Source organism: Arachis ipaensis, chromosome B10 (genome assembly GCF_059453495.1).
Source record: "Arachis ipaensis isolate K30076 ecotype BB chromosome B10, ASM5945349v1, whole genome shotgun sequence".
Taxonomy (NCBI): Eukaryota; Viridiplantae; Streptophyta; class Magnoliopsida; order Fabales; family Fabaceae; genus Arachis; species Arachis ipaensis.
Genome location: NC_142435.1, coordinates 142086954 through 142104146, shown reverse-complemented (window position 1 = coordinate 142104146; position 17193 = coordinate 142086954). Strand labels below are relative to the sequence as shown.

Sequence of the window (17193 nt, the reverse complement as noted above, 5' to 3'; positions counted from 1 at the left end):
TTTTTCAAAAATATACTATAATCTTCACTCTTCAACAAAAAAAAAAAATCGCTAGACTAATATTAAAACCGAGGGTAAAACCAAACGAATAGGTGACAGGTAAAATGGTCCCCAAGTTCTTGGCACCTTTTTGAAACCACATCCGTCCCTGCATCTTACATTGATGCCAATTATATTATATATATTCTATAAGAGGTCTCTCTCACGGTCGTAATTATTTAAAGGTCTTGCTAACAAGTATCTTAAAGATATATTTTTTAATAATATTATAATTAAAATACTTGAATAAAAATATAAATTAAATATAAACTTTTAAAAAAAATGTATATATATTAAACTTATCGGAAAAGCCATCACTCTCAACTTTTATTCTTTTAATTAACTAATATAAACACTTTTTTGCTAAGAAAAAGTATAGGATACCAATATATTATCTGTCAACTTATTACCAACAATAATTAATTATTATATTTTAAATACATGTATAAAGAGATACATTCAGAAAATACATTTTTTAAAGTCACTTTCGTTAAACACAATCATAAAAAAGACATTTTTATTAGAGACATCCACAAATACACTTTTATTAAACACAATTATAAACAAAAATTGACAGAAGTTGGCAGAAATATTGTTGGTAACATAGCGGGATTGTTTTGCTAAATACTTAATTTAATTATTTTCTATTGTGTAAATGATAACACTACCACACATCATGACAGCATACTAGCCTAACAGGTCCGGTTGAGGTGATCGAAACCTTATAATATAAAATTTTGCTTAACCAGATATATTGTTTTTAATAGATGATAACAAATTCAACCTGTCATTGTTTATCTATCATGCAAAATCATTAGATTAGGTTGAGAAGGGACCAAAGGAGAGATGTGCCCACATTCATCCGAATAATTAATCAACTTCGAATAAAATTGATTTTTTTTTTTTAACTTACGTGCATAGGTCACATATTTTATGTATTATGTACTATATCTTCATGCAAATGACATTTTCTATCTATCTTGTAGTGTATATGTCACAAGAATAAGGTAGTTTAAATGCTCATTCCACCAAAGATTTTCAAGAACTTGAAATTAAGTTCAAATAGGGAAAAAATAATAAGATGGCAAGGCCTCATGTTCTTGTTGTACCTTACCCTGAACAAGGGCATGTGATTCCACTAATGGAACTTTCCTTGTGCTTAGTAAAACAAGGCATCAAGGTAACATTTGTTAACACTAAACATAACCATGAGAGGATCATGAATGCATTCCCAAAAGGGAATAATAATGCTTTGCTATCTCAAATGAATCTTGTGTGGATACCTGATGGATTAGGATCCTCAGAAGAGAGGAAGATGCCGGGGAAGTCGTCCGAAGCGGTGCTGAAGGTTATGCCGGAGAAAGTTGAGCAGATCATTGAAGACATCAATGATGGATCACTTTGTGAAGAAAAGATTAGTTGTGTGCTTGCTGATCAGAGCATTGGCTGGGCTATTGGCATTGCCGTAAAGAAGGGGATTCGACCGGTGGCGTTCTGTCCTGCCGCCGCCGCGCAGTTGGTGTTGGGATTGAGCATCCCAAAGTTGATTGAGAGTGGCTTCATCGACCAAGATGGTGAGTTCACATTTTATTGTTCAAGACCTATAACATAATTACAATGGATATTCACCATATAATTAAAATAAGCAACAATTTTATGTTAAAAATCGGTAGAAACTCATCTACAATTATTTTCACGTGAAATTTTTAGTTAAAAATTGTTAGATGACAATTGAATCAAATCTGTTAAATTATTATACGCTATTTTTTATCATTAATTTCGCATGAAGACTTCTGCATGTAAGTTTTCACCTTAAAAATTATGTCCAAAAACGAAAAATAAAGTGATTATAAAAGTTTTTAAAAAATACATTATTTTCTCTTCACGATAAATATTCTTGTTTATTTATTTACTTTTGTTGAAAATCAAACTTGAATTTTAGCTTGTTAGCCTTGGCTTAGCACCTTATCTTGGCAAAATCAAAATTGAGTAAAAGTAAAATCCAACCAAATTTTGTTAAATTGTTGCACCCTAATTAAAAGTTATAGATTTTTACACAATGATAAGGGCAATCCAATATAGTCAAACTCTCTCAGCTTTTCTTAATTACTAAAGTGATAGCTTAAGAAGTCTTGTTTGTGTAACATTCCATTTCATATTCAAAAAACATCATTATATATGGAATTGGAAGAAAGCATATCCAATGTTAGCTTCGTGTTCCAATCTTAGGTTACTAGTTAGAAGAAAAAACATAATTCTTACTTGAAAGCTTCAAAAGTACTTAATACTGTTTAACTATCAATCAACAGAAATACGCAAATTAATTTATAATAAACTTCCAGAGTAACTAGTAACCATAAAAATTTGTTCTCATAACTTCTGAAATGAAATGAATCTAAAGTGTGAGTGACTCTTTGTCTTTCTCTCCATTATAACAATCCATCATCCAGGAACTCCACTGGAAAATCAAATCATTCAGCTATCACCAACAATGCCAGTTGTAAGCACAGAAAACCTTGTCTGGGTTCGCGCAGGGAGCACAGCTGCTCAGAAGCATATTTTCCAGCTCATGTTGAAAAACATTGAGTTTATGGAGAAAACTGAATGGATTCTTTGCAATTCAACTTATGATCTTGAGTCTGCAGCATTTTCTCTGGCTCCAAAAATCACACCAATAGGGCCAATTCTGTCATCAAGCCATAACGAACTTGACCACTCTGCAGGTCATTTCTGGCCACAAGACCAGAATTGTTTGAAATGGTTGGATCAACAATCACCCTGTTCAGTTATATATGTCGCATTCGGAAGCATCACAACTTTTAGTTCACTACAATTCCAAGATCTCTGTTTGGGACTCGAAACGTCAAATAGGCCTTTCCTGTGGGTTCTGCATCCGGATATCAAAGGAGGGATGCAAAATCTGTATCCAGAAGGGTTTGAAGAAAGGGTAAGTAACCGTGCTAGGATGGTGGGTTGGGCGCCACAGCAGAAAATTCTAAGTCATTCTTCGGTTGCTTGCTTCATAAGTCACTGTGGTTGGAACTCTACAATGGAAAGTGTAAGCAATGAAGTCCCAATCTTATGTTGGCCTCACTTTGCTGATCAGTTCTTGAATAGGAGCTATGTTTGTGATGTTTGGAAGGTAGGAATTGCACTCGAACGAGACGAAAGTGACATAGTCACAAAAGGGGAAATCAGAGACAAAATTGAGCAGCTTTTGAGTGATGAACATTTGAAAGCAAGAGCTGCAAGTATCAAGGACAAGGTTCAACTTGCCACTGAACAAGGTGGCTTGTCTAACAGTAATCTAAATAGATTTATCAAGTGGATCAAAACATGAATTAGCACAATATAAGAGCATTAGCCAGCTATGCTTTCATGTTACTTCTCTTTTTTTGTTTAAACCTTTCTGTTGTCTATACTATCTTACTATCTTAGTTAAATTGTAAAGTTGTGTTATCTGCACATTTTAAAAAATGAGCATATAAAAATCACTACGATTGGTCAAGTAGCAAAAGATTGCAGTGGTATATGCATTTTTTAAGTGTGAATAACCTAAACCCACCACCTTCACAAAAGTAACAAAAATGCAGAACAAACTGCAACACACACACATAAGCAAAATGTTGATAGATTTGGCAGGCAAATGAGTTCAGGACAACTATATTATGAGTGTAAACATAAATATCCAGTTAGCCAAACAAAAATGAAATTTTTCTCACAGGCAAAATTGGCCTTAAGACAAAATTGGCTCATAATTTGAATTCCTTCCCTATATTATAATAAATATCTGCTACTGTTACAGCATGCCCCAAGTAATACAATTAACTTGCTATACAGGAATTTCTGAAGAAATGCATAGTTTTGAGTCTGCTCCGCCACTGATAACACTGTTACTTTTCCACCAGTCAGCACATAAAACCTGAATCAAATAGATGACAATTCGATTAACAGAAACTTCGACCCAAATCATTTAATCAAGCAGGAAAGAAAAGTTGAGGCACAGAAAGATCATTGTATACCTTGTCCGTGTGTGACTCTATGACAGAGAGAGGCCACTGCAACATTAACAAAGAAAAATCATCAACTGTAAAATACTAAACATGGTTCATTGTTGCACCAATAGGATAAAGCAATCGGAAAAGATTAGAATGCATTACCGCTGTTCTCAGATCCCACAACATAACCTTCCCATCATACGATGCAGAGAGCAAATGAAACCGAGAACTGTCATGCCATTTGCAAGCAGAAATCCAAGAAGTGTGAGATGCAAACTGAAAGACAGGAGCAGAAGTCCCTGAAGAAAGAAGAAAATATGTTATATGATACTGGTATGCGTGCATATGAAGATTTCTGAGAGGTGAGAGGAAATCTTTTGATGTATTTACTAACCCGGCTTACGAGGATCCCAAATCCTAAGAATAGGGTCAGAAGCACCAGCACTTATCAGAGTTGAACCTTCTCCACCAATATCAAGGCAGTTGAGAACCTTCCCACAGAACTATAAATGGAGGACAATGTAGCCTCAGGTGTCCAATTGTCCATAAAGGAATAATAATTTGCAATAATACTTTAGGAAGAAAAATATTTAAATCAATAACCAAACATAAAAATTAACAGATAACCACAAAATGTTGTTTCTATCATATTGAACCAGGTTTATGTGTAAAAATTTTAGACTTCAACAACATACAATTTCAGCAAATTAGACACACAAGGGGTAGCTGTCAACTTACGATATCTGACAAGTTTTTGCCCGTCTCAACATCCCATTTTCGAATTGAATGATCCCATGATGCAGAATAGATTGACTCTCGTTGTGGCCATACCACAGAAGATACGGACTGTGTATGGCCCACAAGGGTTGTAACAGCCTCGCCCTATAATACAACAAACTGCAATTGATGAAGGCTTGGTTCGTATGTCAATCAAGAACTATATAATGATACATCAGAGAATGAAATACTTTCATAGGTTTACAGTCCCAGTTAAATAACGCTTTAAACATGTCTAAGAATTAAATCAACAAATCCCTTTCATAATAGTTTCAAAACTATCCTAGCCTCCAGCTCCAGGCCTTCAATATACAAGAACTTGAGATTTCATGGTCAACCCTTAGTTAAATTAACAAATATATTAAAGATTGAAGTTTACACTTTCATAATTGAGTCAAATTCTTTTAGGCATTGAGATGCTACCGAAAGAATGAGGGACTGGAGTATACTTAGCATGTGGGAAGAACAAACAGCAAACATCTCCAATTACCTCTTATAAGGTAACATATTTCTATCTATCAAATCTTTTTTATTGCTTTTTAAATGGAGGGGTGTATTAGCAGGGACTACACAAATTCCAATTTCAACACACACACACACACACAGAGAGAAAAGAAAAAGGAGGAGAGAAAAGGGGGGGGGGGGGGATGTGCCAGGAACCTGTACAAACCTCTAACTGAGACTCCTCAACTTGACCTCTAACTTTTCTTTTCTTAGAGACTAGGTCATCTTCTCCATTGTCATTCGTTTCCCACAGGTTGATGGTGCAATCCCAAGAACCCGAGCAAACCTAGCAAATGTGATGACATAAGCAGTAATGTCAAAGACCACTATTAAATCATATATAATAATCTGAACTAATAAAAAATATGTGAAGAATTTAATAGAGAAGTAAATAGGAACCATTTCTCCAGAAGTCTGCACAGCAACACTCTGTACCGAAGCCTTATGACCACGTAAGATTTTGAAAGCCCTAATCTTCATAGAACGGTTGATATCCTCTTCTGTGTTGATCTTTTACACAAGTAAAAAGGTAATCAGCTTAAGTTCAATATATGGGATTGTAGCTCAGCAGTTTCTTTTAGTTACCTTCCATAGCCTCAGTGTACGGTCTTTCGAAGCAGTAGCCAGTGTCACAGCATCCACACCTGAATATGGCAAAACCTTGATGAGTAATGCCCACACATGAGAATAAATGTTTACAAGACAAATAAAAAAAATGAATTAAGCTAGGTTGAAACTAGCTTTCGATGAGTGCTAGAAACATTAAACAAGCGTGAATGCCTTCTGGACACATAAAAGGATAGTTACTAGAGGATAATGCAAATTTAATTGTGTTCATACTAAGAATTGTCTTTCAAGAAACTGAAACATTGAAAATACTAAGAAATAATCATAATAATATCATTAAAAACCCAGTATCATCACCATAGAAAGAAAAAGAACAGAAGAAAAAACAAAAGCGAAATTAATGGACATTAAACTTGATAGCCAGGGAGAATCAACAATGAACTTTCTAATACTGTTAGATACTTTTGGATTTTCACAACAGAAACAGAATATGCATCTGTAACTGTTAATATTGTACAATCAGAAAAATAAAACAGAAACAAAGGTAGCAGCATGTAGGAAAAACTCCATGTCTTCATACCTTCTGGATTGACGATACCAACAGATGTAACAGCATCACTATGTCCCTCCAATGTATGGGTACACAATCCAGCACCTTTCCACACCCTGAAATATATGCATATGATGGAAGTTCACTACATGGAGACTCAAAATGATATGTCACTCAACTCAACCATAAAGTATGTCAATTATTCTTGAAGAACAAAACTACAAAGATTATTACCTCCCTAAACCATCATAACATCCTGTCAAAAGAAACCTGCAAAGAATTCAACTTAGTATTTTTAGTGAAGGACATCAAGGTAATCAATCTTACTTTGAAGAACAGAACAAAAAGTCTAATATCTCAGCCACTAAAACAAATATATTGTCAAGGATTAACTCTAAATAAGTATTTTAAAACACATTCATTTATCTAACTGGCAAATATATAACAGGCTAACAGCCGATTCACAAGCAGAGGTAGTTGTATCATCTGACTAGTTCTACTACTATACTCCAGCTCCATTGTAAAGAAATTTCATAGAGAAGACACCTAAAAAGACAATGTACTTGGTCCCAATGTTGCCAAAATTTTACGACGATTACTCGTGCCATCAGCAAATATGAACAATCGAATTATAGGATACGATAAGTTGCACACATACTATGTCCTAGATCAATTATACAGTTGATAAAATACAAATTCAAGGCTGAATTATTATATGTAAGACTTTAAGAAATGTCGAGTCAAAACACTACAGATTTAGATGCTTACCGAGAAGATGAACCATCAACAGCACTGACCCAGTCATCATGCATAGAAGGGTCTTCCTCCTTTCGTGGAGCAACAGCCCTCGTGTACTCGATTTCCAATATCCTTTCCTATAATCAGTCATTCACAAAGATTAGATATGTGCCTATTCATCTAGAGCAATGGATAATGCTGTCTACTTCCCATGCTGACAGATAAAGAGCAAAGGAATGGATAAGTCATAGTTGTATGTTCCAAATCCACCCCCTTGGAATTTCACAGTATTCTTTTAAATGTGTAAAATAGGGCAGACTCCCATGATTTAACATTGAATTTTATTAAAATAAAATAGATACATTGTCTATTGTCTATATATTTATATTTATGAATTTGCAGTGCATCTGTTCATTTTCACTTCAATGATAGATTCCATAATGAACTTAATCCTTATCACTGAAAGGCTCAACCTATAATACAATGGCATATTTGTTATAAGTATAATTTACCGCAGAAATCCCCTTGGCCAGAAGGAACTGCTCAAGCGACATCCGAACAAACTCGCCATTGATCAAAAAGTCGAACGGCTCCGGTTTATGATCAGGATCTGCACAAATTAAAAAAAATAAAAAAACAAAAAAAAAACAAAACACCAGCTAACTTACACATCCTAATTTTATCAAATTAAAAAAAGAATAAATAAAGGTGTCTGATTTGGCGTAGTGTTGGAATGAATGAGAACAATAATAATAATACCTTTGGATTGGAGAAGAGCGTTGACAAGGGAGGAGAGGCCAAACCGGGTGAGGTCAGAGGGGATGGCAATGGCAGCAGCTGACACTTGGAATTCAGCTTCAAGCTTCGTCACGAACCGTGCTTGGATCCTCTTGGAGATCCCTTCAGCGCCTTCTTCCCCCATATCCATCTGTACCTTGCTAAAACTCACGCTCTTCTTGTATTTCTTTCTTCGGTTAGGGTTTAACTGTTGCTGTCCGAAGCAAAAACCAGACCAGATATCAAACCCATCATGTTACAAGGTCAGAATCAACCGGATTAACCAGACTCTAATAACAAGTCTATGTAAATCCAAAAATATACAAAAAATAAAGAAGAAAGTATCTATAAAAGAGAAAAAATAATGAAAATGAATATGCCTCTAAACTATCAAACTAAATTCTGAACTTGCGAATTGAAGTATTGACAAGGAATAATTTTGAAAATTTATATTCAAAAATATTTTTAAATAACACATATAGCACAAATAACTCTATCAACTATATATATCTACCAAATCGAACTCTAGCTAATAATAATAATAATAATAATAATAATAATAATAATAATAATAATAATGGCACATATAGCACAAATAATTTAAGCAAAAATATTTAAAGTAGCTCTAGCCTTGGAACAATGAATAAATAGCAACAAGAACAAGGAAGTGAGGCTATGGCCCGTGAGAATCGATGGACGAATTCTACCTGCAGAAATGACGGCCAGTGTACAGAGAGCGAGACTTCAGGGCAGAGTTCCGGCGAGAGCAGCGAGAGAAGAGAAGAGAGCAACGAAGGAGAAGGCTAGAGGAGAAACAGAGTTGGGAAAGAAGAAAAAAACCCTACCGCCAAAATCTTTCCTTCTCTTCAAAACTGGATCTCGGGTCGGGTATTATTGTTGTTTGGGTTGTTGTGCGAAACCGGGTTCCGGGTCAACCGTTTGATCCATTCTTTTCAGCCCAAAAATTTTCTTGCTCCTGGTTCGGCCTAAAACTCGCTGCTCAAAAACTAATCTAAGCCCAGGAGAACTGATCATAAACAAATAAACTGGTAGAACTGATTAAAAAACAAATAAATGAATTTAATTTCGATACACTATCAGCTTTACATGTGCATTCGATTATGTAATATTACATTAGCAAAAATAATTATTTTTTATTGATCACAAGAATAATTATCCAAAAAAATGAATGTAATTGCATGACTGTATAAAACGTTTTACACTTTATTAAAAATAAATTCCAGAACCAACAAAAGTATACAATTAACCGGTTCAAAATAGTTGAGAAAAAAACAAAATAGGTTATTTAATTTTTAAAAATATTTTATCTATAATTATATTACTGCCACACAAGTTCATCTCTGTGGTTCTTAGATTATATAAAAATTAATTTAATTTTAATAAATTTTCAGTATAAAATAATTTTATACGTATATTCAATTATTTAATATTATGTCATTATTTTTACTAGTTCGATTTTAATAACTATACTTTTTAACATTAAGTGAGTGAATGAAATGTTGAGTTAGCTCTTATTTATTACAGTAGACACAAAGCTAAACCGCGTCAAACAAAAATGAGAATATGAAGAAGAAGGTGAAGAAAAATTTGTATGATGTGCAAAGCACTTTTTTTATTCTCCAAAACAATCTGTTTTTACTTTGTTTAAGCGTCAAAACAAAACGACATCATTTAGCCTTATATCTAGCATGGCAAGTCAAAGTTAGTTTCGCTTTCTATTCGTTGACTCAACGCCAAAAAATCTATTATATCTATTATTCTATTATATATCTCTAATTTTACAACCAAAATGTGCCACATGTTACTTTCTCATTGCAATTAAAATCAAATTTTTTTCTCCAAAAGTAAGGAATTCTCCTCTCTTCCTTACTAATTTTACAACCAAAATGTGCTACATGTCACTCTCTCATTGTAATTGGAATTAAATCTTTCTCTCCAAAATTAAAGAATTCTTCTCTCTTCCTTACTAATTTTATAATCAAAATGTGCCACATATCACTTTCTCATTGCAATTGAAATCAAATATTTTCCACTAAAATTAAAGAGTTCTCCTCTCCTCCCTCTCCTTTCTCTATTTCTCTTTTCTTGAACCACTCTATCTATTTTATATATCATTATCAATATATCAATTACTAATTACTAATTTGACAATCAAAATATGCAACATGACATTCTTTAATTGCATTAAAAATAAAATTGAAATATTAAAATTAAAATTAAAATATACATATATTATGTATCATATATTACTATCTAATTTAATAATCAAATGTATCATATGACACTCTCTTATTAAAATTGAGAGAAAATATTTTTTTCAAAATTAATAAACTCCCTTCCTAAATTCTCTCATCTACCTCTCTTCATTTTTTATTTCTTTCTACTATTTTTACTCTATATATAATTTATATTTTATATTAGTAATTTGACAAATCAAAATATGTCATCCGATATTTTTTTATAATTAAAATAAAATTTTTTCTTTCAAAATTAACAAACTCTCACTCTCACTCTCATTCTTCATCTTTATCTTTCTCTCTCTTTTCTCTCATTCTTTATTTTTTCTATCTTTCTGCAAAATTAACAAAATAATATAATTTAAATAAAAAATATTATTATTATTGTTATTATATACATAGTTTTTTATTTAATTTTAAATTTTTACCGCTTATCTTTCTAATCTATATTTTCATTTCTATTTTTTTCAAATATTTATTGCATATAATTTGGAGAGAATACTAATGTTATAATTAAAAGTTAGAATCAAGATTCAATTGTTTTAAAAAAAATTATTTTTGAGTTAATTTTATAACTAATAGTATAATTTTTTTATGCTAATATCTAATTATATTTTTATATACACAAGGAGAAAAAATATTATTTTTAAATAGCAAGTATAAAAATTAATTATTTTTATTTGTGCAACAGATTTAACAGTTAACACCTAATTAAATGTAAAAATATACACGTTAAATTATTTTAAATTTTAAATAACAAATGTTAAAATTAATTATTAATTAAAAAAATTAGACTTTTTCATATAAAAATAATAACTAAAAATCTTATTATTTGATTTTTTATCTACAGATACCTTGATTTTCTTAATCAGAGACTTTTGTCAACCTACGATTTTTTTTTTTGTAAAAATAGTTTGATTTTATAAATCTTTTGTATCATGCATAATCTATACTATTAGAATAAAGTGAATCATAATTTTAAAAAATGTATATTTCTATAATATTATTACGGATAAAAATACTAGTTCAAAAACTAATATAATGTTTAAAGTTAAATTTCAGATATCAATATAATAAATTTTGAATTCAAGACACTAAAATAACAAAAACAGTAAATTCTGACAACATTATAGGAATTTAGTCTTTAAACTCACTACAACATACATGACACGTTAGGCATCTATGCACTATAACACACAAATTTTGCAAATCTTATTCAATTGAAACCAATATTAAAGAGAGTTGTGCCCACCTTCATCACATTGAGTTATGGGCCATTTGAACACTCCTTCCACCCAAGATTTTCAAGAACATGAAATTAAACTTCAATTTAGCGAATCCTGCGTTGCAATGAGGGAAAATAAGAATGAAAGGTGTTGATTGTTGAAGGCATCAATAATGTATCATTGTGTAACTCATGTATATTACATTTTGTTACTCCTTCTAGGTTACTAATTATCATTTCACTTTCTCTTCTTGTTTTTCTTCACTTTTTGTTGGGACTTATATTTGGTTTAAAAAAATAAAAATAAAATACAGTGTTCCTAACCACTTTATCCACCAGCACAATCACACTAAATAATAGCTTAGAGAAAGATACCCGACGATATGATTATCAAAACTTTAACTAAACGAACTTAATTATTATTATTCGTCTATGACACCAAAAAACACTGCAAGCTTTCAGTTTTGAACCTTACAGGGGACCTCTTCAATTTCGAATCTTTTGAGTGGTCACAGTAAAATAAAAAATACTCTTTATATACTAAAATCAATCAACAGTGTATCTGTGTATAATTATAGGTATAATTTAATTTATTTTTAAAATATATTTATATTTTTAATATATATTTTATACTGATAATTGATTTTAAAACATACATAACATAATCGTAAAAAAATCCTATATTGTCTAATAAGTATGAGTAACAAACATACATTATTCATAGTCATATTTACTCTCAACTGTCTAAGAACATGGCAAAATACTAGGTTAGGGACCAAAATATCACATCACAATTCATTTAATAAAAACAAGTTGCATGAGATCAAATAAGTAAAGTTCAAAACATAGACACAATGAGATAACATTTTTATCAGTAGCGTTAATTAGAACTGAAGACAGTGAAAGAAATAAATTAAAAAAAATGGTATTAAAGTTTGAAATATGAATTAGGATTCAGTGATGAGGCCATGTGTCTTCTGTACTAAAAAGCAATTGTGGTGAAGGAATAGCCACGCTTCCCCCACACTGAGGAATTGGAGAACACAGTTACAGATATAACTTATTGTCGGTTTGGATGATAGTACCATGATCTTGTAACTTGATTGCTTCAAGCTTTGTGGCATTCCAGAATCTAATATTTGTTATTTTAATATTTTCAAAATGAATCCACCACTTTTAATTAAAGGACCAGTAAATTTATTATCATCTTAATAAATTTTATGTTAATAAAATTTTATTGGACATGTATTTGGAACAAAATATTTTTATTTTTCTAATTAATTTACAAAAAATAAATTATAATTTAATACTGTGAGAATAAAAGAAGGATAAGAGTAATTTTAGGAAGTAAAATAAATGAGTTTTGCCGGGAGAGAACTCAAAATGTTTAATAAGGAGTTTTTGTCGGAGAATTTTATTCTTATTCGTTGAAGTTATAGCATAGAGATACTATATATACGTCTCTAGAATTGTAATTGAAGTTAATAACAATAACAATATCCTTATTCACATCATCTTATAGAGTTAGTTAGAAGAAATTTTTCATATTATTTTTCCTCTTTACAAAATATATAGTGAGTACATTATTGTGAGTAGTGTTCAATTTCATATTATTTTGTATCTATTAGAAGTCAAAATTTCGCTGTAAACTCAACAATTGGTATCAAGAGCCAACGTTATATTATTCATTATTTGCGTGGTAAAATTCAATTTTGAATATAATGACTTCCACTAGTGATAATGTCAAAGTAGGCAAATATGAAATTGAGAAGTTTAATGGAAAAATGATTTTTCTTATTGGAAGATGCAGATGAAAAATATGCTTATATCACAAAAATTACACAAGGCACTGGCAAGAAAAGAGAAAAAGTCGGAGGAAATGAAAGATGAGGATTGGAAAGAATTAGATCTTGAGGCGCGGGCTGCAATAATCTTATGCTTTGAGAGGGATGTTGCTTTTTTGGTAAATGAAGAAGTAACTGTAGCAGGCGTTTAGGCAAAGTTAGAGAGTAACTTCATGACAAAGACTCTAACTAACAGGATCTACTTAAAATCTAAATTGTATACGTGCAAGATGGAAAAAGGCACCTCAATTCGAGAATATATCAATAAGTTTGATAGGATTATATCAAACTTAAAGGATATAGATCTGAAGGTTGATGATGAGGATCAGGCACTCATATTATTATTTTTATTACCGAAATCCTATGAAAATCTGGTGCAGACGTTGATGCTGGTGGGTGACACTCTGACCATGGATGAGACGAGAGCATCACTTTTAGCAGATGATCTACGTAAGGTTGCTACAAGTGTAATGTCATCTCCAAATGAAAGAGAGTATAATGATCAAGCACAAGGATTGTTCGCGACTAGAGGAAGGACTAATGAAAGAGGAAAAGGTAATAAGCATGGAAAGTCTAGGCCAAAATCTAGACCTCACGCGGAGAGAACATGCTTTAAATGTGGAGAGCCTGGATATTTCAAAGCAAATTGTCCAAATAAGAAGATAACTTTTAAGAAATAGAACAATGACAACCCAAAAGAAAAGCAAGAAGCAAGCTACGTCTCAAATGATGAGGAAGACTGTTACTCTGTGACAGAACAATCTTACGATATCTACGATAAGTGGATTCTTGATTCAGGAGCATCTCACCATATTTGCCCAAATAGAAAGCGGTTTACTATCTATCAAAGCATAAATGGTGGCACAGTTTTAATGGACAATGATCATGCTTATAAAACTGTGGGGTTAGGTACTATAAGAATCAAGATGTGTGATGGAATAGTAAGAACCTTATTAAAGGATGTGAGACATATTCCAGACTTGCAAAAAAATCTTATCTCCATAGGTTTGTTGGAGAAAAATGGTTGCAAAATAGTTACAAAAAATAGGGTACTAAAAGTTGTTCGTGGTTCTTTGGTAGTGATGAAGGGAGTTCGTCACGGTACTATTTATTCTCTTTTGGGGACAACAGTCATAGTTGAGTTAACAGTTGGAATCGATGAAAGTAGAGATCAAAAAAATTGCACAAGAATATGACACATGCGGCTTGGACATATGTCAGAGAAAGGTCTATCATTGCTTTGTGGACAAGGTTTGCTTAAACATATGAAAAAATCACAAATGGAATTTTGTGAGCATTGCGTGTATGGAAAGACACACAAAAGCAGAAGATTATTAGACTACGTGCATACTGATGTTTGGGACCCGTCTAAAGTTACTTCCAAGAGTGGTTCCAGGTATTTTGTTACTTTTGTTGATGATTATTCCAGGTATATTTGGGTTTACTTCCTCAAGCATAAAAGCGAGGTATTCGACATTTTTAAGCGATGGAGAGCAATGGTTGAAAATCGAACAGGCAGAAAGCTGAAAACTCTACGATCAAATAATGGCACAGGGTACACGAATAGAACTTTCAAGGAGTTCTGTGATCGAGAAGGCATTGTGAGACATTGGGCAATTAGAGAAACACCACAACAGAATAGAGTCGCTGAACGACTGAATCGTATGCTACTTGAGAAGGCACGGTGTATGCGCTCTAATTCTGGGTTAGGCAGAGAGTGGTGAGCGGAGTTGGTTGCTACAGCTTGCTACATAGTGAACCGATCCCCACATTCTTCTCTAGATGGAGACACACCTTATAAAGTGTGGTCAGGAGAACATGCAGATTACGAGAAATTCAGAATTTTTGGATGCACAGCCTATTATCATGTCAAAGATAATAAGCTTGATGTTAGAGCTAAAATGACAATCTTTTGGGGTATCCAAGAGGGGTTCAAGGGTATCATCTTTGGAGCGTAAATGATTCTAAGTTTGTAATTGGCAGGGATATTCCCTTTGATGAACGATCTATGGTAGTTTTGTCTAAAGATACGATGTCAGATGATGGTGATGTTGGAAAAATTTTAAATACTCAAGTGGTGGAGATATAGTCTAAATACCAACAAATAGATTCTAATAATGTTCAAGTGGAGCATCCTAATGCTACTCGAGATGATGCAGAGGATGAACTTGATCATGAGGAGATTCAGCGAGAAAATGCACATGTATTACAACAGCAGTAGCAGGATTCTTTAGCATCCACTAGGCCAAAGAGAAATTATAAATTCATTCAGAAGTTAGGGTCAGACAAGCCTCTGAGACATTATGGGCAGGTAAACTTTGTAGATTATGCACTCTCGGTGGAGGATGATGAGCTGGTCACCTTCAACCTTGCTATCAAAGACAAAGATAGAAAAAGTTAGTTGGTCGTCATGGAAGAAGAGATGCAATCTCCCATAAGAACAAGACATGGGAGGTGGTCCCGTTACCCGTGGGAAAGACTGCAATTGGTTGTAAATGGGTGTATAAAAGAAAATAAGATCCTACTAAGTCAGATGGTACAAGATTCCAAGCTAGGTTAGTAGCAAAGAGATTTGCACAAAAAGAAGGTGTTGATTACAACGAGATATTTTCTCCTGTGGTGAAGCACACTTCCATAAGGGTGTTTTTTAGTCTTGTTGCTCAGGGTGATCTTGAGTTGGAACAGCTAGATGTAAAGACAACTTTTTTGCATGGTGACTTAGAGGAAGAAATTTACATGTATCAACCTGAGGGTTTTAAGGTTAAGGGTAAAGAAAATCAGGTATGTCGCTTAAAGAAATCGCTATATGGATTGAAACAATCTCCTCAATAAAGCGATTTGATTCCTTTATGTTAAAACAAAGTTTTTTCAGAAGTAATTATGATTATTGTGAATACATTCATAAGCTTTCTGAAAGTGATTATATCTATTTTCTATATGTGGATGACATGCTTATTGCTTCCAAGAGCAAGGTGGAGATAGATAGATTAAAGGTTCAACTTGGTAAAGAATTTGAAACAAAAAATTTGGGTGTTGCACGAAAAATATTAGACATGGAAATTAAAAGAGAGAGATCAAGCTGAAAATTGTTCTTGAGCCAGAAAGGGTACATTGAGCGCATTATTGAAAGGTTCAAAATGAAAAATGCTAAGCCAGTAGTAACACCGTTGGCTCCACATTTCAATATCTCTGGTAAATAATCTCCCACAACAGCAGAAGATAAGGCTTACATGGAAAATTTACCTTATACTAGTGCAGTCGGTAGCCTAAGGTATACTATGGTGTGTACATGCCCAGATATTTCACAGACAGTCAGTATTGTTAGCAGGTTCATGGCAAATCCAGATAAGGCACACTGAGAAGCAGTCAAGTAGATATTAAAGTACTTGAAGGGTACAATTGACATATGTTTATGCTTTAGCGGAAAATCATGTCAAATCAGCGGCTTTGTTGATTCTGGTTATGCTGGTGATCTAGACAGAAGACGTTCTACGACCGGTTATGTATATAAAACACAAGGCGCTCCAGTTAGTTGGCGATCAATGTTACAAGGTACCGTGGCACTATCTACTACAGATGCTGAGTACATGGCAGTAGCAGAAGGGGTGAAAGAAGCATTGCGGCTAAGGGATCTTCGAGATGATTTGAGGTTTCAGCAAGATTGCATGAATCTGAGTTGTGATAGTCAAAGTGCAATTCATGTGATTAAAAATCAGGTTTATCATACTCGTACCAAGCATATTGATGTAAGGATATCATTTTGTGGGTGATGTTATAGAAAAGAGCACCGCTAGGGAGACAATGAGATATGTATACAATGTATACAATGGGCTCTTTATTAGGCCCAATTAATATTAATAAAAAGAATTAACCAATTAATAACCTTAATTATATTTTGGTTGTTTAGTTTAACATA

At 32.9% G+C, this 17193-nt stretch overlaps 2 protein-coding genes across 3 annotated transcripts; one reads left to right on the top strand and one right to left on the bottom strand.

The window, feature by feature from the left end:
• Positions 1 to 1055: 1055 nt before the first annotated feature.
• On the top strand, positions 1056 to 3592 carry LOC107621398 (UDP-glycosyltransferase 83A1-like). Its single transcript, XM_016323420.3, has 2 exons — positions 1056 to 1613; positions 2490 to 3592. Exons 1-2 carry the CDS (start codon positions 1121 to 1123, stop codon positions 3377 to 3379), a joined length of 1383 nt encoding a protein of 460 aa, XP_016178906.1. The 5' UTR covers positions 1056 to 1120; the 3' UTR covers positions 3380 to 3592.
• Positions 3593 to 3673: 81 nt separating this feature from the next.
• On the bottom strand, positions 3674 to 8815 carry LOC107623664 (Transducin/WD40 repeat-like superfamily protein). Of its 2 annotated transcripts, none has more exons than XM_088484530.1 (14): positions 8658 to 8815; positions 7933 to 8164; positions 7686 to 7783; positions 7204 to 7310; positions 6670 to 6705; positions 6466 to 6551; positions 5904 to 5962; positions 5718 to 5828; positions 5485 to 5604; positions 4776 to 4919; positions 4432 to 4540; positions 4200 to 4336; positions 4062 to 4097; positions 3674 to 3961 (listed from the first exon to the last, which is right to left on the bottom strand). In XM_088484530.1, exons 2-14 carry the CDS (start codon positions 8099 to 8101, stop codon positions 3872 to 3874), a joined length of 1302 nt encoding a protein of 433 aa, XP_088340656.1. In that variant the 5' UTR covers positions 8102 to 8164; positions 8658 to 8815; the 3' UTR covers positions 3674 to 3871. The 2 variants fall into 2 exon arrangements, with proteins under 2 accessions (XP_088340656.1, XP_088340659.1); XM_088484533.1 differs by having other exon boundaries at positions 7933 to 8158; positions 8658 to 8792.
• Positions 8816 to 17193: the final 8378 nt, after the last annotated feature.

Bases quoted from the DNA above. Each gene is read 5' to 3' on its own strand.
- LOC107621398 (XM_016323420.3), top strand. From the start codon at position 1,121: ATGGCAAGGCCTCATGTTCTTGTTGTACCTTACCCTGAACAAGGGCAT. The intron at 1,614-2,489 runs GTGAGTTCACAT...TCCATCATCCAG, and splicing joins TGGCTTCATCGACCAAGATG to GAACTCCACTGGAAAATCAA.
- LOC107623664 (XM_088484530.1), bottom strand. From the start codon at position 8,101: ATGGATATGGGGGAAGAAGGCGCTGAAGGGATCTCCAAGAGGATCCAA. The intron at 5,829-5,903 runs GTAACTAAAAGA...CTTGTGTAAAAG, and splicing joins GTACACTGAGGCTATGGAAG to ATCAACACAGAAGAGGATAT. The intron at 5,605-5,717 runs GTTCCTATTTAC...CACATTTGCTAG, and splicing joins TGCAGACTTCTGGAGAAATG to GTTTGCTCGGGTTCTTGGGA.